Source organism: Paramacrobiotus metropolitanus, unplaced genomic scaffold (assembly GCF_019649055.1).
Source record: "Paramacrobiotus metropolitanus isolate TYO unplaced genomic scaffold, Prichtersi_v1.0 Parri_scaffold0000001, whole genome shotgun sequence".
Lineage (NCBI taxonomy): Eukaryota > Metazoa > Tardigrada > Eutardigrada > Parachela > Macrobiotidae > Paramacrobiotus > Paramacrobiotus metropolitanus.
The window spans coordinates 423,598-445,615 of record NW_026570221.1 but is presented as its reverse complement, the minus strand read 5'-3'; the positions used below and the strand labels follow the sequence as shown (position 1 = coordinate 445,615).

General features: G+C 45.9%; 4 protein-coding genes and 1 long non-coding RNA gene across 7 annotated transcripts; 2 read left to right on the top strand and 3 right to left on the bottom strand.

Moving 5' to 3' along the window:
• Positions 1-3,604: 3,604 nt before the first annotated feature.
• LOC129600095 (uncharacterized) lies at positions 3,605-9,550 on the bottom strand. 2 transcript variants are annotated; one of them, XR_008692028.1, is made up of 3 exons: positions 9,279-9,550; positions 8,774-9,164; positions 3,605-3,899 (listed from the first exon to the last, which is right to left on the bottom strand). It is a non-coding gene; the product is annotated as an uncharacterized LOC129600095 (long non-coding RNA). The 2 variants fall into 2 exon arrangements; XR_008692021.1 differs by lacking the exon at positions 3,605-3,899 and having other exon boundaries at positions 8,551-9,164.
• Positions 9,551-9,946: 396 nt separating this feature from the next.
• LOC129602706 (laminin subunit beta-4-like) lies at positions 9,947-11,331 on the bottom strand. Its single transcript, XM_055501815.1, has 2 exons — positions 11,052-11,331; positions 9,947-10,688 (listed from the first exon to the last, which is right to left on the bottom strand). The coding sequence occupies exons 1-2, from the start codon at positions 11,140-11,142 to the stop codon at positions 10,165-10,167; spliced, it is 615 nt and encodes a 204-aa protein (XP_055357790.1). The 5' UTR covers positions 11,143-11,331; the 3' UTR covers positions 9,947-10,164.
• Positions 11,332-12,696: 1,365 nt separating this feature from the next.
• LOC129602748 (uncharacterized) lies at positions 12,697-14,942 on the top strand. Its single transcript, XM_055501886.1, has 3 exons — positions 12,697-13,573; positions 13,725-14,516; positions 14,592-14,942. The coding sequence occupies exons 1-3, from the start codon at positions 12,893-12,895 to the stop codon at positions 14,733-14,735; spliced, it is 1,617 nt and encodes a 538-aa protein (XP_055357861.1). The 5' UTR covers positions 12,697-12,892; the 3' UTR covers positions 14,736-14,942.
• Positions 14,943-17,362: 2,420 nt separating this feature from the next.
• LOC129580698 (acidic leucine-rich nuclear phosphoprotein 32 family member A-like) lies at positions 17,363-20,801 on the bottom strand. Of its 2 annotated transcripts, XM_055471361.1 has the most exons (4): positions 20,773-20,801; positions 18,535-19,329; positions 17,675-18,175; positions 17,363-17,617 (listed from the first exon to the last, which is right to left on the bottom strand). In XM_055471361.1, exons 3-4 carry the CDS (start codon positions 18,159-18,161, stop codon positions 17,517-17,519), a joined length of 588 nt encoding a protein of 195 aa, XP_055327336.1. In that variant the 5' UTR covers positions 18,162-18,175; positions 18,535-19,329; positions 20,773-20,801; the 3' UTR covers positions 17,363-17,516. The 2 variants fall into 2 exon arrangements, with proteins under 2 accessions (XP_055327336.1, XP_055327328.1); XM_055471353.1 differs by lacking the exons at positions 18,535-19,329; positions 20,773-20,801 and having other exon boundaries at positions 17,675-18,217.
• LOC129589753 (uncharacterized) lies at positions 18,479-21,633 on the top strand. Its single transcript, XM_055484645.1, has 4 exons — positions 18,479-18,604; positions 18,853-19,255; positions 19,420-19,614; positions 20,828-21,633. Exons 1-4 carry the CDS (start codon positions 18,599-18,601, stop codon positions 21,631-21,633), a joined length of 1,410 nt encoding a protein of 469 aa, XP_055340620.1. The 5' UTR covers positions 18,479-18,598.
• Positions 21,634-22,018: the final 385 nt, after the last annotated feature.

Sequence of the window (22,018 nt, the reverse complement as noted above, 5' to 3'; positions counted from 1 at the left end):
GCCACGAGCATTGAAACGATATCACACAAAGAGCGATTGGATCAGCGAAGATATCGTCTATCCGTGAACCACCTGGTTTGGATCGGAAGAATGGCAAGCGGCCTGATGGACTAACTCATTATCCTTGGAAGAATGGCAAAGCGTTGGTGTGGGACGTTACCGTAGCCGACACGTTTGCGCAGACATATATCGGTCAGACATCCGATCATGCTGGCGCCGCAGCAGAAGCGGCCGAACACCGGAAGTGCGGCAAGTATGCTGACTTGGCTGATCGATACAATTTCCAACCCGTAGCGTTGGAAACAATGGGAAGTTGCGGTCCTCTTACCATGGATTTCATCAATGAGGTGGCTAGACGCATCAGAGAGCAGACCGGTGAAATCCGCGCGAAGCATTTTTTGTTACAACGTTTTAGTATAGAGATTCAGCGCGGTAATGCTGCTTGTGTGCTGGGAACTGTTGAGAAGCAGCTTGATCTTGATGATGTGTTTTTGGTTTGTGTATAGTTGAGCAGACGGTTTTGATAGTGTAGATTTTGCAGACCGAAATGCTTTATAATATAATTATATATTGAAGTACCATTAAACAGTACATACAATAATATACTCGTATATATCATAGAAACGATCCATTTTTGAGAAATGTCGGAGTACGAGCCGAAATAGCCAATATCTGTACCTTGTACTAGCTACTGTCTCGCCTGCTTTGACAGAAGGTGATGCAATGGTGGCGCGTCGAATATCCGGCGCGCTGGACGACGGAGACCTTCCAAGCTCTCCTACCGGAGATTCGCTGGGACCTTCTGCCCGACGTTCTGCCCATGGCCATCCTCACCGCTGCCGGACCGCTGCATGATGTCCTCCTGGACCTGCAGACCCGCCTCTTCCCGCCGGCCGCTATCCGTCTGACCGCCGCGCCGCGGGAACGTCACTTCACCGAGGTGGCCTGTCTGTTCTCTGCCGACCGGCACCAAGCCAGTCTGCGCCTGTACGATGCGCGCCAGAACAAACTGCGCCGTATTCCATTGCCGAAGGAACTGACGACGTGGATCATTGTTATACAGATGGGTCCGGTGGTGGGGAACAGGGTGTGGTTCCGCGTGGAGCGCGGCGCACACCTGCGGACGTACGCTTTGACGGTGATGGTGAATGAGAATGTTGCTGCGGATCCAATAAACACGGAAAGGGAGCTCATGAGCAAGGAGCCGACGGGCGCCGTGGAACCGCTGGTTAGCCTCAACGGTCGGGTGTATGGCTGGAGCACCGTCACCATGCAAAGCAGCGCTTCCTACGTGTTCGATCCCGACACGAGCCACTTCCGCCATGATTTCCGCAATGGACATTGGACACATCAGGTTAGTTGGTTTTCATGTCAGTGTACAAAATCATTTAGTTATACACAAATCATGCCGTCGAAAGTCTTCGTACGAGAACAGTGCACTACGAAACTGACTCACCTAGTTTGAGGTTTTCCTGTGGTTCTTATACCTGTACCAGTCTTGCGAAAATTCTCTTGGTTGTTACCATGGGTATTGGGTATCATGCGCAATACGAGTATTTTCATCTTTCGGCTGTCCATCGTTTGATTTTACTGGCCACTGCTGTAAAACGATCGCCGCTAGTCACACGAAGAATTTAATTTCTGTGTTAATGAAATCACTTGGCTACAGAATACAGGACATTCACATTAGCTTTGCCCGACTAATTCTTGTTAACGCAACTATGGGTGCCAAACTCCATTAACAGAAACTTTAACAGGCTACTGGAAATTTGTGGTTAAGTAATTCTGAAAATGGGTTTTTAGTTTTTACGGTGTACACAATATTTTTTATATGATCATTCACAGAAAAGAAGCGGCATTCAACGTGTGGAACAACCAGTACTTCTTCGTCATGGGCGATTATCCGGCCATGGGCCGTGTGGACGCCATCCTGGATACCGGCGAGGTATACAACGGCGCGACCAATCAAAGGAGTGAGCTGCCGGTGATGCGGCAGGCACGCTGCAGCTTCGCCGCCAAAGTGCATACCGGCTACCTGTACGTGACGGGCGGCGTGGAACCGCTCATCCTTAGTAGCTGCGAACGATTACAGTTGGCTGAGTTGGGCGTGGCCGGCTCCCAGTGGCAGCGCCTGGCCGATCTGATCGTGCCGCGCTACGGACACTGTATGTTTGCGCTGCATGACCGGCTGTACGTGTGCTGTGGATACACCCGCAGCGGGGTGCCGCTCGCCGACTGGGAGGTGTACGATATCGCGTCGAATCGGTGGAGTAGTGTGCGGCCGATCGAGAGCCCCGGCGCCCGTTCCTCTCCAGTGCGCGCTTGTGTGACGCTCACCATCAACTCCGAAGCGTTACGTTGATGGCTACAGTTTACACTTTGTATGGGTTCCTTCACTTCCTACCCATCGACCATCGTGGCTTTTAAATCTGTTAGAGGACAGTGTGTTGGTTTTTGTTGAATTCTTCTGTCTTTTATCTGCTGCTTTCATCATCGAAAAATTTGTGTGTATTATGTAAGTATGAAAATAAGCACTATAGGAATTTTTGTTTGACCAGCTTACGCATGTTGTGACTGCCAGCTCCGGTCAGATTGCCATGAGGCATGAGCGACTGACTGTACGACTACATATGATTGATAACATTAGGTACTTTGACTAATACTTTTACTAATTGACAACATTAGGTACTTTCAGTTCTGACTGCCTTATGATAATGCAGCCCAACGGATTGTGCGTCATGGTCCTATGTGTCATTCAGAGATAACGCAAGCGTTGTGCATTGGTTTCTTGCAACAGTCAACACATGCCCACTTTAAGGCAACATTGCCAAACAAAAAATCTAGTCTCGACTAGATTTTCCGTTGGCCATCGTTGACTTATCCATGCATTGTGCGTGTTACGCGTTACACGGTGTACACGAGTGCAATGCAACTGCAATGCATTGCACGTTAATGCTGTTAATACTGTGTTATTGACGCTGTGAAATAACAAATTCAGATTTAACATAATTACAACGCAGAGAGATATATGCTACCATTAATTTATTGACTTTGAGATGGCATTCATTACTAATTAGGTGGTAACTTCGCGCAATAATTATTAATTAAGCAATATTAAAGCTAACTCGATAGTCATTCAAGACGGCAGTAATTAGCTTTACCGATGTACTGAAGATAATTGGATATACAGTAACATTTTCGCGCTCTTTTTTGCATGTGCGATGTGAAGATGCATAAAGTACATGTACTCGGTTGTTTATCAACAGTCTGACTTAGCGTAAGTTCGGTCATTCATTTATCGCGGCAGTGACAGTTGGTATGTTATCGCATTATTGGGTAGTTTTTTCCGCGTCATTTGTTGTTACTCATTGCCACTTGGCTTTTTGTAAGTCTAACTTGCGGTAAGCCAACAGAAATGAATCTCTATATTGATTGTATGTACATACATATTTAGCGGAGCTGATCATGGTGTCTTTAACCCAATTTTAGTGTCCGGCTTTTTCGTTTTTCATACCGGATAGGAGTTATATGTGCATTATTAAAGAAGCCCACTAGAACAACCGAATTTTGGTATTTAACATTGCTCTAACATTTTTCGTCCATAAGTTTTATATTTTTCTGACGGTATAAAACATTTACAAGTTTTCACTGAAAGTAAAAGATCTTTTATGACAGTCTTAGACGGTAACGAAAATAGGCGGCCTAAACATGCAGAACAGAACGTTTCGTCTAAATTAGCCAATGCTGGTGCTCTTCCCATGACAGAGACCGCATTCCCGCGTTGGATTTGGGTGCTGATTCGCCTTCCGTCGCCCAGACCTCGCCCGCTTTCTGTCTTACCATCGACCCAACTTCCGCGACCAAGCGTGAGGCGTCCGGTCCGAGCGTTTCAACGCAGACTGCAAGGAGCATGCAGTCTTGACTCTTGAGTAATTTCCCGATACTTCGCCACTTTATCCTGCTGTGCGCGCGCCGCGGCTGCCCCGGATTTCTCCGAGTTCAACTGTGACCGGCAAAAATGTCCCCCCTGTCCCCCCGGACATTTTTGCCGTGTCCCCCCTGCCACCATCGCCAAAACGGTAACCCTTTGGCCAGAATGGTGACACGGGGGACCTGTTAGGGAAACCTAATTTTCAGCTCAATCGGTGACCTTTGAAAAACTGAAACCAGCGTTACCATAGCGTTACTAGCTACAAACTACTCAGAAATCTAGGTTACCGAAGGGACATTGATGTCAGACTGAAATTTGTAATCTCTGGCACGGGGGACATTATTGCCGGAACGAATTACTAGGTGTCCGGCATGGGGGACATTATTGTCGGAACGAGCTACTAGGTGTCCGGCATGGGGGACATTATTGCCGGAACGAATTACAAGGTGTCCGGCATGGGGGACATTATTGCCGGACCGAATAACTAGGTGTCCGGCATGGGGGACATTATTGCCGGAACGAATTACTAGGTGTCCGGTATGGGGACATTATTGCCGGACCGAATTACAAGTTGTCCGGTATGGGGACATTATTGCCGGAACGAATTACTAGTTGTCCGGTATGGGGACATTATTGCCGGAACGAATTACTAGGTGTCCGGCATGGGGGACATTATTGCCGGAACGAATTACTAGGTGTCCGGTATGGGGGACATTATTGCCGGACCGAATTACAAGTTTTCCGGTATGGGGACATTATTGCCGGAACGAATTACAAGGTGTCCGGCATGGGGACATTATTGCCGGACCGAATTACTAGTTGTCCGGTATGGGGACATTATTGCCGGAACGAATTACTAGGTGTCCGGCATGGGGACATTATTGCCGGAACGAATTACTAGGTGTCCGGTATGGGGACATTATTGCCGGACCGAATTACAAGTTGTCCGGTATGGGGACATTATTGCCGGAACGAATTACAAGGTGTCCGGCATGGGGGACATTATTGCCGGAACGAATTACTAGGTGTCCGGCATGGGGGACATTATTGCCGGAACGAATTACTAGTTGTCCGGTATGGGGGACATTATTGCCGGAACGAATTACAAGGTGTGCGGCATGGGGGACATTATTGCCGGAACGAATTACAAGTTGTCCGGTATGGGGGACATTATTGCCGGAACGAATTACTAGTTGTCCGGCATGGGGGACATTATTGCCGGAACGAATTACTAGGTGTCCGGCATGGGGGACATTATTGCCGGAACGAATTACAAGGTGTGCGGCATGGGGGACATTATTGCCGGAACGAATTACAAGTTGTCCGGTATGGGGGACATTATTGCCGGAACGAATTACAAGGTGTCCGGCATGGGGGACATTATTGCCGGAACGAATTACTAGTTGTCCGGTATGGGGGACATTACTGCCGTAACTAATTACTAGTTGTCCGGTATGGGGGACATTATTGCCGGAACGAATTACTAGGTGTCCGGCATGGGGGACATTATTGCCGGAACGAATTACTAGGTGTCCGGCATGGGGGACATTATTGCCGGAACGAATTACTAGTTGTCCGGTATGGGGGACATTATTGCCGGAACGAATTACTAGGTGTCCGGCATGGGGGACATTATTGCCGGAACGAATTACTAGTTGTCCGGTATGGGGGACATTACTGCCGTAATTTGCTGAGCATATAGCGTTGCGTTTAATAGCTTATTTTCCAGAAAGGAACTCGTTTTAGTTTTTCCATATTTATTTAGTTTTTACGGTGTTTTAGCAAGCAAGTACTTGAAATTAAATTTGTAAGTCTATCCAAATTCTCATCATATTTAGCCTTGTTTTTAGCAACTCGAGGTCAGGAATGGTTTAGGGGCTGAAGAAGCGTTTTGATGTTTGAAATTTTTGCTTTGTTTGCCTCAAAATTTTTCCAGGAAGAGGAAATAATAACGGATGAAAGAATTTTTAAGCTATGAAACTTCTATTTTATTTTCACATTCATCTTTTGGAATGCGATATACCCAGTGCAAACACATAACAGCAAGAACCAGTTTTGAAGAATAGCGTCAACATCTTAATTTTTCCGGTTTTAAATTTTTGAATCTGACAAAGCTTATTAATTTCTGAATTCAGTATACGAATTTTTGGTATTAATTTGACTAGCGCTTTTCGTCTTGCTATTAGTTGCAGGAAACTGTTACTGGTACTGCCGGTGAGAATCAAAACAAGAATCATAAGTACTGAGGATTGCAGCGTTTTTAGTACTGTGCTGCAGCGGTAATTACACTGGTACCGTTTGTATTTAGTGAATCTAACAACGCGATAGCATGTAGTTTTAATTGTTCTACGTATGTGTCACATTACTCACATACGTAATAATTGATGATTTTGTACAGAGTTATTCTTATTTACCTTTTGCATTGGTTCACATTAGTTAATCATTTGTTATGAATAAGTCAATTATTACTTGGGCGGCTTCAGCGTTATCAATTTCCGTATCCTGGAATACCTTTTACTTACGATTAGTCTGCAGACGTACTCCGCTTCGACAATACATGTACAATGCAGGTACAGAGTCAGTACTGTAGCGATCCTCACAAGTCACAACTGATCCTATAGAGTTGGTGTATTGAAATTAGCACTTGCAAGGGTAAACACTGCCCGCATTCGCAAAAGCAAGGCAATACAGTACAAAAATTTCCAAGTGCTACGGGTAGTTATCCGTACAACAACTCTGTGGTATCACTTGATGTGTCTGTGAATGACCGGCAACTTCCACGAACTCCGCAGCCATCTAATCCGAAAGGGCACGGAGATGATTTAAAAGCCAACAGTGTAGCAGTAGCACTAATCAAGAAGTGTGCCGGGGCATATATCAAAATATTACCGCCAGCTCAAGTCGTGACACACTTTTATGTTTCAAAAAAGTTTTGCCTTCCCTAAAAACATGGTAATTTTCTGGAAATTTGTTTCTTTCTTAAGCTCTGTCTGCGTTACTGCCTTGGCGAGGCTCGACAAATATTGGCCTAAATGTTTTTTAAAAACGTAATTGGCTTTTTAAGACCCAGAAGGTTTCTGAGCAGTCTTTTAATGGTCCAAAAGTCATAAGTAACATGGTTTCGTACTATGTAAATATAGGGGGAATTCAACTGCTGAGGCCAGCACTCCCTGTACTTGCTGCCGTCACCCGGCTGGAGTTTTACGTTGTGGCTAAACATGGTGCTTATGTACCGCGCCTGATTTAACCGTATTTGCTGCCGTACCGTCACACTCCAGGCGGGTGACGGCATCAAGTACAGGGAGTGCCGGCCTCAGCAGTTAGATTCCCCCTATATTAGATGTACAATGTACGATGTGGCGGGGTGCCGATGACGGGCCGTTTACCCGTGGTAAGGAGAAGCCTGACCGGTGTCATTTGGCCAAAATAAAGACAAAGTGAGAACGATGGCAATTTTAAACACATCGGAGCTGGCGGTTATTGACAGGAAGCTACGTACCGCCTTTGTTTCATGTAGTCTCGTCATTTTGTCAGTAAGGTCGCAGATGCGGCAGTACATATGGTTTAACCTGTTTCTGGCGCGGTAAGAAAGCGCCAGGTTCAGCCACAACGTCACACCCCAGTCGGGTGACGGCAGCAGTACAGGCGAACGGTGGAAGATGCCTAGTTTTGCCCCCAATATACCGGTAACGCATGGTTTGCAACGGAAATGTGTAGGTTACGGCATTTTATCATTATAAGATGCGCCAGTACTTTGTTTGTTATAACTATTATTAAACCCCATACCGGACACCTAGTAATTCGTTCCGGCAGTAATGTCCCCCATACCGGACAACTTGTAATTCGTTCCGGCAATAATGTCCCCCATACCGGACAACTTGTAATTCGTTCCGGCAATAATGTCCCCCATACCGGACAACTTGTAATTCGTTCCGGCAATAATGTCCCCCATACCGGACAACTAGTAATTCGGTCCGGCAATAATGTCCCCCATGCCGGACACCTAGTAATTCGTTCCGGCAATAATGTCCCCCATACCGGACAACTTGTAATTCGTTCCGGCAATAATGTCCCCCATACCGGACAACTTGTAATTCGTTCCGGCAATAATGTCCCCCATGCCGGACACCTAGTAATTCGTTCCGGCAATAATGTCCCCCATGCCGGACACCTAGTAATTCGTTCCGGCAATAATGTCCCCCATGCCGGACACCTAGTAATTCGTTCCGGCAATAATGTCCATCATGCCGGACACCTAGTAATTCGTTCCGGCAATAATGTCCCCCGTGCCAGAGATTACAAATTTCAGTCTGACATCAATGTCCCTTCGGTAACCTAGATTTCTGAGTAGTTTGTAGCTAGTAACGCTATGGTAACGCTGGTTTCAGTTTTTCAAAGGTCACCGATTGAGCTGAAAATTAGGTTTCCCTAACAGGTCCCCCGTGTCACCATTCTGGCCAAAGGGTTACCGTTTTGGCGATGGTGGCAGGGGGGACACGGCAAAAATGTCCGGGGGGACAGGGGGGACATTTTTGCCGGTCACACTTCGGCCCGCAAAATGCGAGTCCACTTTTCTAGCTCATCTATTACGGATTTTAACAAAGGCCAATTTATCACAATTACTGATTTTAACATTTAATCGCCATCAATTGTCGGATTAACGACGCTGTGCTAATATTTGGATCGTGCAGCGCTGAACTGGGCGCCAGTCGGCACTGGCTAATTTAATATGAGGAATAGTACCGACTTTTAAAACGCAGCGAGTCTGTTCTCTTTACGAAAGCGTTTTACAAACAGTTAAACAGCGCGAAAAATAAAAAACGCCTGCTTAACGACACCGACCGACGCATTGAGGAGTATTCTGCTGAGGATGCTTTCACATGGCTCGCACACTGGAAAGTTACAAAATCCGTCCAGACACGCATCGCACCAGTCGCCGATGATATTGGCGTTTTTGCAGGTGCAAATACCGTGCTCAGTGCAGTCATTGTTTACACTGCCACCAGGCGAGCACCGGCACTCAGCGCAATGGAACGCCGAATGATGGTAGGTGCCAGGTGCGCAGTCTTCGCACGTTCGTCCGACAAAGCCGGGAAGACAGGCACATTGTCCAGTACGTTGGTCACAGGGTGTCGGATGGATTCCGTTATCCTCAATACCCCACGGGTAGCAGTCACAGCTGGCGCACCCGTAGCTGCCGTCCAGAATGTTCCCGTTTCACAGAGCCTGCCGCCTAGAAAAACCATCCATTTTGGAAAAGCTCCGGAAAATGATCAAATGAAAGATTTTTTAGGCTGTTATGCAGCACTGCTCGAGTTGGCGGCGAAGCCGAAGCGCAGCATTTTACCGGATGATTCTGGGTCGCTTAGTCCCGATCCCGCTGTCAGCCCAAGTAGAAATGCCGCGAGACCAAAATATCGTGAAGCACTGGAAAGAGACATTCCGGCATCATATTGCATTTTAAGCAGAAATTCAACAATAGTTCGTTTGTCTAATTATAAGTAAAATTTCACCTATTTACACTGTATTTTAGCAGCTGTTATTATTAGGCGCTTTGCGGCGTTTATTGCCGTAATTTAAGTTATATGTAATAATAAATTGTAAATGGCTGAATTTATTCTGCGGTCTTAAACGCGCAGTAATGTGCACTGGACTGAGCTGTCAGACATCTTTCATGACACGATCACGTTATGCCTCGGGCGCGGTTTGTGCAGGATCGAGAAAAAGCGGTTGTTTCCATTACTTCAGTACAAATTATCTGTAAACAACTTCCCCGCCAACTAAGCGGATGGCTAAGCAAATGGCAAGCAACGGTTTTCGCAGAGATTAAATTTATCAGTAAATTTGGTCAAATATCTGTGAAAGCTCGTTTTTTGTAGCTGTTAAACAGCGATTGTCTTCTTTCCTAGCTAAACTTGCCGCTTTCTGACCAAAGTCTTCGCAAAAAAACAGTACGGTCACTACATGGGTTGGTTTTTTCTTGTACATATCGGATAACAATTCAGGGTTTCGGCATTTACTCGCACTTGCTGCTACATGAATACACGGTTTAATCTGGGCTTAGAGCTATTTTTTTAATGCTGTACTATACAGTACTGTACATAGATTCTGAAGTTGCTGTTCATTTTTCAGTTGTAATATCAGTTTTTTAGGTTAATGAATATTTACCTCTTCTGAAACCACCACAGATCTAAACAAATATGGAGAAGCATCGTATTTCAGCGTTTTTTGGGTTATGCAAAATAACCCCGTGCCATTGTAAAGTAGAAACCACGAAAAATGTTCAGCGTCGCATTGAGCACGGCTGGATAGGCGGCAGAAAGTGCCGCAGCGACAACATTCTCGCACGGCTCACACAGGGGATGACTGCAGAATCCTTTCCGGCACATATCGCACGTCCTGCCAAAAATGTTTGTGTTCCTGCATGTGCATTGTCCCGTCACCGCGTCGCAGGTATCATTTGTACTCGCCTCACGCTCGCAGTTACAAAGCATGCAGCGACCAAGCGGGCCACCGGCAACTCCTGAAGTGTCGTTGAAAGTGAGCGGTGCACACTGATCACATGCCCGGCCAGTATGTTCTCCATAGCATTTACACTGTCCAGAAAAGGCGTCGCACGGCAGTACACCGTCGTAATCTATGTTGAGTGCAGTAATCTTGCCGAGGGGAATACTGGTTCCAGGTCGGAAGCAATCGCAGTTGACGCAACCGAAGGATCCGTTGCGGTACATCCCGTATTCACACACAGAAAGATTTTCTGCAATACACAAGATAAGACAAAAAAATAGGAGTAGAAATCAACCGTTCAGTTTAGAGTTCAAAAAATCATCATACAAACAAAATGTGTGTAACAAGGGAAACGTTCAGCGCGCATAAAATGGAAGCGCTGGGTTACAACACAAAAGCCGTTTTTCTGTTGCTGTGCTTACGCAGCCTACTTGGAGACGAGACATTCAAGTTTCTTTCTGGAAATTGTAGCGGTGACCGGGTTGTCTACATATTACAACTACATACATTGATACATTGTAGAATGATAAAAATTATATAACATTGTCATAACTATGATAACGGCAAGATTACAGTACTTCGAAACTACACAAATATTTTCACCGCTGGCTACCTGTCGGGACTCCCAAGGCCGGCTCCGCATTCCGCAGTACCGAGTACACTGGTATCATAATAATCCATTGGAGTGCTGTAAACCGAAGCATTGTTCTTATTCCATAGCACTTTAGTTCACCTTATATTCACAGGTTTCAGTTATGCCGACAAAACGATATCATCCTGAAATGTTCAAGCACCAAAAGAATACAATTCCTCAGTAACGAACGCAACTCCTCAGTAGCGTTGATGCTTGTTTACAGTAACACTGACAATGAGCACTATCAATCAAGCATGTGTCTATATACTATAATATTAATAAGCAAGTATGTACGTACATGTACTACTATTCGTATATGTAGTAGTACCGCATATGCAACTCGACTACCAGTCTGTCAGGTATCTTTCACGACAGAATCACGTTCTGCCTGCGGGCATAGGTACACGTTTCTGAAACTAGCGGCATTTGTTAGGACCATCGCCCCGTTCACCCAACGTTGACAGTGCATGTACACTGACGCTCAAGCAAAGGCGACGATCGACATTTCTGATGCGAAAATGGGAACCTTTTCTGATCTGCGCAGCAACACATCACTTTACGTTATCCCATACCTTCCTTTACATGATCGTCAAGTGACGGTGATTCCCGCATGTGCTGGTAAAGCTGTGGTATGGAATGCTGCATGCTTGGGCACTGTGGATGCAGGTTTGCAGCCGCCTGGCAGAGTGTCAACTTTGGAAGACAGCAAACGTCGCGAATACACTGTCCTCGACGTGATGGACCACCTGTCTAACCCTTTGATCGTCGAGACATTTGGTGCAGGGTGACGGAGAGTATTCGCATTGTTGGTAGAAAGTTCAGCAGCGTGACTGGGGAACCTTATCGACCGCATTTTTGAGACAGCGTCTGCAATTTGCGACTAAATGGTGACTTGGTCCGATACCCCGCATTCGGTCCCACAACGAGCGTCAGTTTGTGTCAGACCGGTTTTCTAGCAGCATTCAACCGGAAGCGTGTGTGTCTTACTCTCTTCACGTAGAAAACTGTAGTTTGTAAAGTTGGTTAACAACACGGAATACAAAAAATGTGTTCTTCATTTTATAAGTTTGTTTATTACTGGAAGAAACTTTGCTATTGCTTTGGGGCAGTGAATGTTCGGTCTTGAGTTTCGGATAACGCAAATCATTTCACAGCTTCTTAATGCTCAATTTACCTCAGTTTTAAGTGGAGTGACTTCGAATGTCTTTCCGCATTTCTTATGCTGTTGTTGAATAAAAAACTAAAATAACTTGTTAATCCTAGTTGACACAGCACAGTTAGCCATTCGGCATACCAACGTTCACAGAATCATTACCAGTACGTAGATGTACAAGTACAATACGAATCCACTGCAGCTTAACTGTACCTGACCTAATATAAAACGGTTTACTACCACTGATTGACACAATGTTGGTGTCGCTTTGTGTCAGTTTACCTGCAGTTGGTTTACCTGCAGTTATCTCAGCAATATCTCTTTATCGGTTCTTTGAAACGATCGGTGCAACTTATTCGCAGCTTTTGTTCGGTGCGGTTATCAAATAAAGCTCTGATAGGAGCAACATGCATCTGTATAATGCTGCAGATCAACGGAACTTGATGTAATTACAATGTTACAGCATGCTAATTTGGTAATTTTCAACTGGATTTAGCAGCTGCCAAGTTTGGTTTTGTGCGGAATACGTCATACGCTCCTAATATTTGCGTGCTGTCAATATTTTTGCGTATTAATTTTGTGTCGAAGTTTTCTGTCGACAACCAACCAGACCTGGCTGCAAGCGGTATCGTGTATCGCATAGTCAGCCGCATGTTTCAGAGGAGGAATGCATTTTTATGAAATCAATGAGCGGAAAGTGACCGAGTGGAATTCCGTGTACGCTTTGATGGATGAAAACCGGCCGCTGCAGCACGGCAGCGTCGTTAACGTGGTGGAGAACGGGTTGATTGTTGATTTCCACTGTCCAGCCCGACGCTCCGTTCTTGTGGAATTCGGAAAGGTCTTCGATGCATGGTTCGACAAACCGTCATCGTGGTTCTGGTGCGGCAACCCGCGCTTTCCCCATCCCTGGGAGGATGACTACGGTCCACCGCCCGCGAACGCCGACAGACTGGCCGTGCGGGTGCTGCTGCGCGCCCGCCCCGAGGATCCGTGGGTATGGTATCCCGGAAAACTCCTCATTTTTGGGTTTGAGTACGGTGATGATTGGATGTTCGTGGAAGTGGATATGGGCGGAGCGTTGCGCCGCGAACTAATTCATAGCAGTCAAATGCTATATCCGATGACCGACGAAGAGCTGCAACGGATAGTTATCAAGCCCGGCGACTTTGTCACGCGCTGCGTTAATCTCCCGGAAGGGTACTGGACGAGTGTGACTCCAGCGTTGTCAGCGGCGTTATCGCAAAAAATCGACGACGATCTCGGCGGACGATGCATCTCCGTCCTCAGTGAGAAGATGCTGATGATGCAGCACCGCACTGGAAGACCGATTACGGCGGACCACCTCGTAGGTCTAACAATTTAATATGAATTTACTTTTTACTTTAATGTACTATATGTTCTCTTTATTTTAATTTATTATGCAGATTTATTTTAATTTAATCAAAATTTAGTAAGAAAGAATAACCTGAGAAAACGTTCAGAAAAACTGTTCTTAGGCGGGGTGCTTTGAGAAAGCGAAAACTGTTTCCGGCTTGTATGTGAAATGCGGACGCGAATACCGGTGCAGCTTTCATCCACCACCGCTTAAAACCAAACGCAAAAAGCCGCTTACAACATGTGGTCGCGGAATTTCGCTGCCGCTCATACTTCTAGCAGATATCTTCCAGTCACTGGATACCATTGGTCGTTTGCGGTGTCGACGTACCTGCTACGCATGGGATGCCATCCTGACGTCTGCCGAAGTGTGCAGCGAAGTGCGGGTGTCGTTCGACCATGCCGTTTTCACGACGCGCTGGTCAAGCATGGATTTAACGTATTACGCGGTGTACAATTGCATCCTCAAACACATTACACCTGCCACGCGTCGTATCTGTTTCTTAGACTATGATAAAAAGAATTTGTACGCCCGGGATTGGGGCAAACCGGTCATCGATTGTGTGCGGCAGGTGCTGAGCGGCACTGGACGGCGCATCCAGCGATTGGTCTTCTGCAAGCGCTACATTAACCTTCACGATGAGAATCTGGCAGAGTGCTTTGACGAGATGGTCGACAGTTATCGTAAACTGGCTGCGGTCTGCGATAAAACTGTATACAGAGCTGTCATCCTGGAAGATGAGTGCTTACGGTCACGTATCCGGCACGCCGTCATCGATTTGAAAAACTGCAGTGCGACGGAACTTTGGGACATGTTCGAAAGCCATTTGGATGCTGTAATCCCTCCGGCGGCAACTGCAGAGCGGATTGTCCAGGAACTGTGTGCGGACAGAAAAGAAAGCGTCGTTGCAAAGGTAAGTAATACATGGATGCGGGTTCGTGTTTTACGCCCTGAAAGGTTTGTTTTATGGCGTGCTCATTTTGTATAGATTCTGCATTCGTACCAAAGCGCTGATCCACGGCACACAAACCACTACCGCGACTGGAAATGGACGGAAGAGAATTTGCAAGCGTTAGACATAACCAAACTGAACCGCACGACGTTATGTGCGCTTAATGCGAAGGCACCTTGAGAGCTGATTTTTTATTGTAATAATATGCTTGCTGAATCTCTGCTACTCTGCTACGTTTTAAAACTGCACAAGTTCTACACTCCACGTAAAAAAGCGTTTCCCCGGAATAAGAATTTCATCAGTGACTTACGAGAAAATTGTCACAACGATTCACCGATGGGTAAAACAATATCGACATCGAATAGAAACGTTAATACCGACTGTGCAAACCTGTGATAATCAACCGATGTCCGATAAATGTATCATGCACGAATGCTCCGAAACTGTTTGGCGACTGTGCGCGTATCACTTAAAATGCAACACTGGGTACTACAAAAAGATCATTTTTTGGAGGCGTCGATCACTACCGCCCAGCACCTGCTGCACCCAGCCGATCATACAGGCTGACCCTACACCATACCGTTTCGTTGTCCGGAAAGCGTATGTCGGTTGACCTGTATGTAAATATTGCGCCTGTACGAATATTGCGAAAAAAAGCCAGGTATCAGCTGTCCGACTCATGTTACAGCTGTAATGTAATATTTGACAGGTCGATCTCAGCGGGAAAAAGCAGAGGAGTCATGGCAGATCATGGCTCGCAATTGCCTCCTCTTCGGTGCTTGCAAGTACACAATCCTTTCGGCTTTCTGTTTAGAGACAGATGCATCGCGCTTTGTAACACTCGTCGATTTGCTGCCGAAACGCAGCCATTAACGCCGGTGTTATACTCTTCAAGTATCGTTCAGACAAACAAACCAAGCGCGTAAAATCACCGGGTTCAGTGATCTGTTGCTTTTTTTTCCTCGTCATGCGGCGGATGGCGCACCCGCTCTTGGTGCACAAATTCACGAACCGTCCTGCGAAACAACTGCACTTCAGCGGAGACAAATCACTGTCACGGCGAAAATTACAATTGAGCAGATTTCCAGGATGCAACGTCCACGGACCATCGGGACGTGAGCGCGGCAGCACATATACTCCAATCTGCTGGCTTTCGCAGGCGTTAAACAGTAAGAATCTTTCCATTCTGATTCTTCAGGGAAGCGCGGATCGCCAAGCCGTTTGCTTGCTTTTATTGCTATTACTAGGCTACGTTGAGCCACCGATTATGGAGTTCTTTGTAGCAGCTGCACGAAATTGTAATGTAATTAGAAATTTGTTTCTGGTTGGCTGCTTTTTGAAAGCGTTGCAAGTCATTCGGTATTTCCTTAATTATCTTTAACGATGCCTCTGTTCGCTATATATACACCCGGCTTACATATCTAGCGTTCGCATTCGTTCGCAATCTAAACGCGTAGCCAGTTATTTAAGTAACTCTACGACTTACCTAAAAATCTGCAATCATCTACATGACAAGTGGACTGGCATTAATTAGCGTCGGGAGCTCGCTGCAGTCGAAGTCCGGGATAGCTTCCTGCGTATTCTCTTGTTACTTATGGGACCTTTGCTAGGTTCATACAACATGCGTACGAGGCAAGCGACAACTCTTTCCCATCGCTTTAGTAAATTTTATCACTTTCCCTGCTGCATCTTACCCGTGTGCAGGCGCTCACGTGATACTTGATTTCAGCCGTTTCACGTCGGTTTGCAGCTATAGTTGATTGTGCAAACTGATAAAGAATATAGAGAAGAGCACGGCAGGCGAGATTTTATCGCCGGCTCAGTAAGCGCTGATTACAATGGATACGATATCAGGATCACGTGAGCGTCTACACACGGGTAAAATGCAGCAGGAAAGTGATAAAATTTACTAAAGCGATGGGAAAGAGTTGTCGCTTGCCTCGTACCTCTGCCCTGTGTTAAACCATGCCGTAAACCAGCTATGATAAAGGACGATATAAACGTAGTAAAAATTATTTCAGAAAAGAATTTGCGCCGTTTTTTCCCCATGAATTACATGAATTAATCCAAGATGCCCTGCATGTATGAAGACACGTAATGTGAGACACTGTTGCTCAGTTACATCAGACTTCATCAAAGTGGTAGCGCATATCCCCGGCAGGGGGTGTTACCAATGAACTTGAGGGAACCACCGCATGTCCGGAGTTGTGTTCCCATTTAAATCAACAGGAACGGCGGTCATGATTTCCTCCGAATTCTCCAATTCACCAGCCCAGTTCCTTAACAACATGAAGTCGCTTTTTGAAAAGCTGACGGTCAACCAGTGTGCGCTGCTTTTGGTGTCGTAAAACTCTATTGAACTGACGCACTCGTCTCTATAACTGCTCCCGCCACAAACGTATATCCGATCCTTGATAACACAAGCAGAATGTAGGAATCTGGGCTCGCTGAGTGGGGCTATCTTTTCCCACGTAGATGTACCCAGCTCCAAACGCATGCAGTCCGCTGTTGCAACATAGTTGGAGTTTTTCTCTAATTTTCCGCCAGTAATGTATAAATAACCACCGACAATAGTAGTAGAAGGTACAAGGTGGTACACAGGCACTATATTTTCTGTATACGGGATAGCCTGGTACGCAGGCACTATAATGTCTGTATACGGGATATCCTGGTACATAGGAAATATAATTCTTGTATACGGGAGAGTTTAAGCCAATTTTTTTGAAGTGGATGGGGAATAAAATGAAAGTCCGGAGATATACTGTACACGCTGGTGTTGGTAACATTACTGTAAACGTTATGAAGACTGTAAAAGGTTGTTGTAAAGGAGGTAAAACATCGTACGGTATCACCGTTTTTCAATTCATTTATTTTATCAACCGCAGTTAGCGCATTCCAAGTCGCAAAACAATAAACACTTAAACTATAAAGTGGAGAATGCAATATCGATAAATGGAGCATTCAAATACTCTCAAGTAAGTCAATTGGCATGACCATTATTACTTCTAAATTGTCCATCTGATCATCGTCGAATGCCTCATCATCATCGTCCAGGTGTTCATCTATAATTAACGATCTGGTATTTATCAGTATATAAAAATGAGAGGTGACCAACTTACTGCAAAGAATCCGAGTAGCATTACCATCGTCCTCTTCATCGCCGTCCACATCGTACGCGACGATAATAAAATGCGTCACCTGTGGGAACGTGTCTTTCAGCCAACGGTCGTGTCCTCGAATTTCACAGATGTCGTTTCCTTCGACGTCCAAGGCGCGCAATTTGTTCAGACGCGTCAGCGGTTGCAGCTGATCCCGCAGTCTAATTCTATTTCCCACAACGGACAACTTCTCCAAGTTGGGGAAGCAGTTAGGAATGGGGCTGAGGTCGTCCAAATTGTTGTCACCCAGCATTAATATACGTAGATCGGGGAGCCGTGGTAACCCTTCCAGCGAGCGCAAGTTGCAGTCAATCAGGCTGAGCTTTTTAAGCCCTTGAAACTTGGCGAGATCAGGCAAAATAGATGGTGGAATCTGCTTTCGGTAAAAAACCAAGCCTGGTGTTTGGGGGCCCAGCTTTTCGAATAAATTTTGAAACGCTTTCTCCATGTCGGCGGCGGACACTGTTGACATAATGACGTAAGTATGATTAAAAAATTTTTATCTTTTTTCTTTTTCAAAGACAAAATGCTGGTGATGCGCTGCGGGTAGTAGGGGGTTTTATATATTCAATGAGATAATTAACTTTTGGTATCGGTAATCGTTTTCGATTACCTGGATGCTGTTGGTTAATCGTTTATAGTTATCATAATTTAGGTTTATCAGTAGAGTATAATTGAAGTCGGTTATCACTGCATTACAGATAATCTGTTTTTGGGTGTAGCAGCAAATATATAAAGAAGCACAAATAATTACATCGGAGCAAACCGATATAGTGCTTTTTCCAAAAAAGCTTCCAAGCTAAAAAGTTAAGTTAGCAAACCATTTTTTGTTGATACCAGTGAGATATCCAAATCCAAGGATTTACGGCTGCTGCGGTACCAATCATGCCGGTGAGTTATGACGTTAAATTTCGCATGGTTTTGTTCCAGTGATCACTTTGTAAGATTTTTCCGACTCCTTCCGTAACGACAAATGCAGCGAATACCACAAAAAATACAACATAAAGAAGAATCAAAAGCACTTTTTCACATTTTTGCTCCACGTTGCGCGCGTAGCACAGCATATGCTGTAGGTTTGCCATAATGTAAGCGTTAGCAAACGACTGCGTTCTGAGGTCCTTAAATAGACTTTCGTTTAGTTGCAGAATGCTGAGCGGAATATGAATTTTGCCGATCGGTTCAAGACGTTTGAAAAGTGGCCTCTGGCTTACGTTTCCCCACAGTCGTTAGCGGAAGCGGGATATATTTATACGGGTACAGGAGATGAAGTCAAGTGTGTCGTCTGCAACGTCGTACACTTCAACTGGATGATGGGTGACAAACCCATGTTCGAGCACCGGCGATCTAATCCTAATTGCTCTTATGCTGCGATGGTCCCTGATGACGAGCTCTACGTCCCCGCTATGAAAGAATATCGAGAGCGCTTCGCAACGTACGCTGATTGGCCGGGATGGGTTACGCATCGAGCGAATGACATGGCACGTGCGGGTTTCTTCTTCATGGAGGCTGGAGAAGACCGGGTCCGGTGCTTCTGCTGCGGTCGTAAGCTGGAAAAGTGGACAGTGGATGACGATCCGTGGATCGAGCATGCCAAGTTTGAACCGGATTGCGCGTACCTAATCGAAAAAAGGGTCATCATTTTATTTACGATGTTCAAAAGCTCCACAATATGGACACAATGAAATGGTCTCGCGGACCAAAAACAGATGAAGTAGAGTACTTAGTTGCATTGGCGAAAGAGGACGGTTACCACTATACATACCTCATCAAGGCCGTTCAACAGTACAAGCATCGTTTGCAAACGTTTCGTGAATTAAAGGATCTAATAAATGCCGCCAAGCGAATTAAAGCCCGCATCACCGACATGCGACTGGACGAGCAAAGCCAGCTGGACAAGGACTGTAGTGTATGTCTGGATAAGAAGGTATCGTTATGTTTTACACCATGCGGGCATGCGATCTGCTGCGATGTTTGTGCGAAACGGTTGCGAGAGTGTCCGCTGTGCCGTAAACGTGTTACTGGGAAAATTAAGCTTTTTTTTGCTTGACTTATCTATTTAAGCTCTCAGCTACTGTTTTCTGTTGGTATCGTAAAGAACAAAAATGTTTAGCATAATAAAGGATTACCCGCGCTTTTGCGCTCCTTTCGGTATGTGTGTTTGCGGGCCGACAATGTCAGGAAAAACGCAGTTTGTTTACACGTTAATTAGAAACGCTGCCCAAGTTTTTGATCAGTCCATGAGCCGGATTTTGTACTGCTATGGCCAGTGGCAGAAAAGCTTTGAAGATCTGCAAAAAGAAATTGCGCAAGTCGAGTTTGTGCATGGTTTGGATGACCTTTTCTCGGTTATACAATCGGTTAATGACAATGGTCACACGCTGGTGGTTATCGACGACTTGGCTTCGGATTTATGTAAGGACGTACGGTGTTCTGACTTGTTCACCCGTGGTATACACCACAAGAATATTTCTGTTATTATGCTTCTCCAGAACCTGTACAAACAGGGAAAGACAATGCGGGACATAACGTTAAATTCTCAGTACTTAATACTATTTAAGAACGTGCGGGACATTAACCAAATTTCATTACTGGCTCGCCAAACTGGACTAAAACATTTGGTGGATGCATACAACAAAGTCACGACGGAGGCATATCAACCGCTCGTGCTGGACTTACGCCCCATGTGCCCCGATTATTTAAGGGTTCGTTCCCATGTGCTACCGAATCAACAAATGCGTATCTATCTCGACCGAAACCGTTCCCATGATCTACCAAAATGTCCGAACGCGTGAAAGCTTTGGCACCCTTTATAATTACGCTTCAACACCTCAAGCCAAAACAGCGAAAGGTGTTGATGAGCTACCTGACCAAGACTCAGATGAAAGCATTGGAAGAAGTTGCTGTCAACATTGTGAAGAATACTGTGAACCTATCACCAACGCAAGCGGAGAAATGTAAACGCCACCGAAAAGCATTAAAGCTGATCGCTCTGCGCCGGTATCCACTCAAAGAAAAACGGAAAATATTTCAGCAAGGAGGATTCATTGGAGCTATCTTACCCGTCATTGCTGGAGTTTTAACATCCCTGATCGGTAATGGATGAATTCTTTATAGTACCGCGTCGTGTGATGGAGAAGCGGATGCAGAATCAGCTCCAGATCAACAAGGAGCCACCAGAGGCCCACAGCGTCATAACGTTGGATGCACTAGTGGCCGAAACCCTGCAACGAACCGATATAAGTGAATTTGAAAAAGCTGGTCAGCTAAGCAGCATTCTTGAACGGTTCCTCGCTCTGAAACAGAAAGCAATACCCGATGAAAATCCGCTGGAGTTATCGACAGACGTTACTGCACAACCACCACCGATAGCATCAGAGAAGCAACCGACAGTCTCTACCCCACAGACAGTATCGTCGCTACCAGCACGCCCCGTTCCACGCAAGCGGAAACACCCCGAAGAGACGGATGAATCAACAAAGTCTACTAAGCAGCCTCGACAACCTTTATTTCCGGCGGATTTGCCCACGAAAGGACAAAAACGGGACTTGGAAAGCGAACCGGGTGACAGCAATAAACCAAAGGCAGCTCGCGTTGCTTTGTTTCCACCATCACTGCCAAAGAAAGGAAGCAAGCGGCGTTTCCAAGACGAGAGTACAGAACTGCGACCTACCAAAACAGCGCGCATAGCCCTGTTTCCCCCGACTGCACCGAGGAAGGGTCGGAAACGACAACCGGAAGAGGTCGAGAACCCAACGTATCCACGCAAGCGACCGCGGCGACCTCTGTTTCCGGTCACCACGCCTTTGCGGGGTAAGAAAAGAAAAGCGCACCAGATCGAAGGCAGTGTGAAGAAGCTGCGCTCGCGTACCATCCAAACAGGATCTGGTCTGCCCAGAATACAGTGGATTACTCTGACGTAATGGCTAGCTTGCTGCCTAGTGTATTACGGTTATGCCGAATATTTAAGATCAATTGCGTGTCTACCTGTTGTAACAAAGCGAATGGAGAAGCTAATGAAGCGATACCTCAACCCACGCGACCCCGGCGGTCTTGGAGGCGTGGAAAGGTTTCGAAGAAGTCTCAAGACCAGAGCCAACAGACGGAAAGCACAGGAGATTCTGCAGGAGATCGATGCGTACACTGTGACCAAGGAAAATCGCCGGCGGTTCGCGCGCAATCGGATCGTAGTGACCAACCTTCGCCAGCAGTACCAAGCGGATCTGGCTGATTTGTCAAAATATTCCAAAGAAAATGATGGATACAAACACCTGCTCTTTGTGATTGATTGCTTTTCCAAAAGCTGAG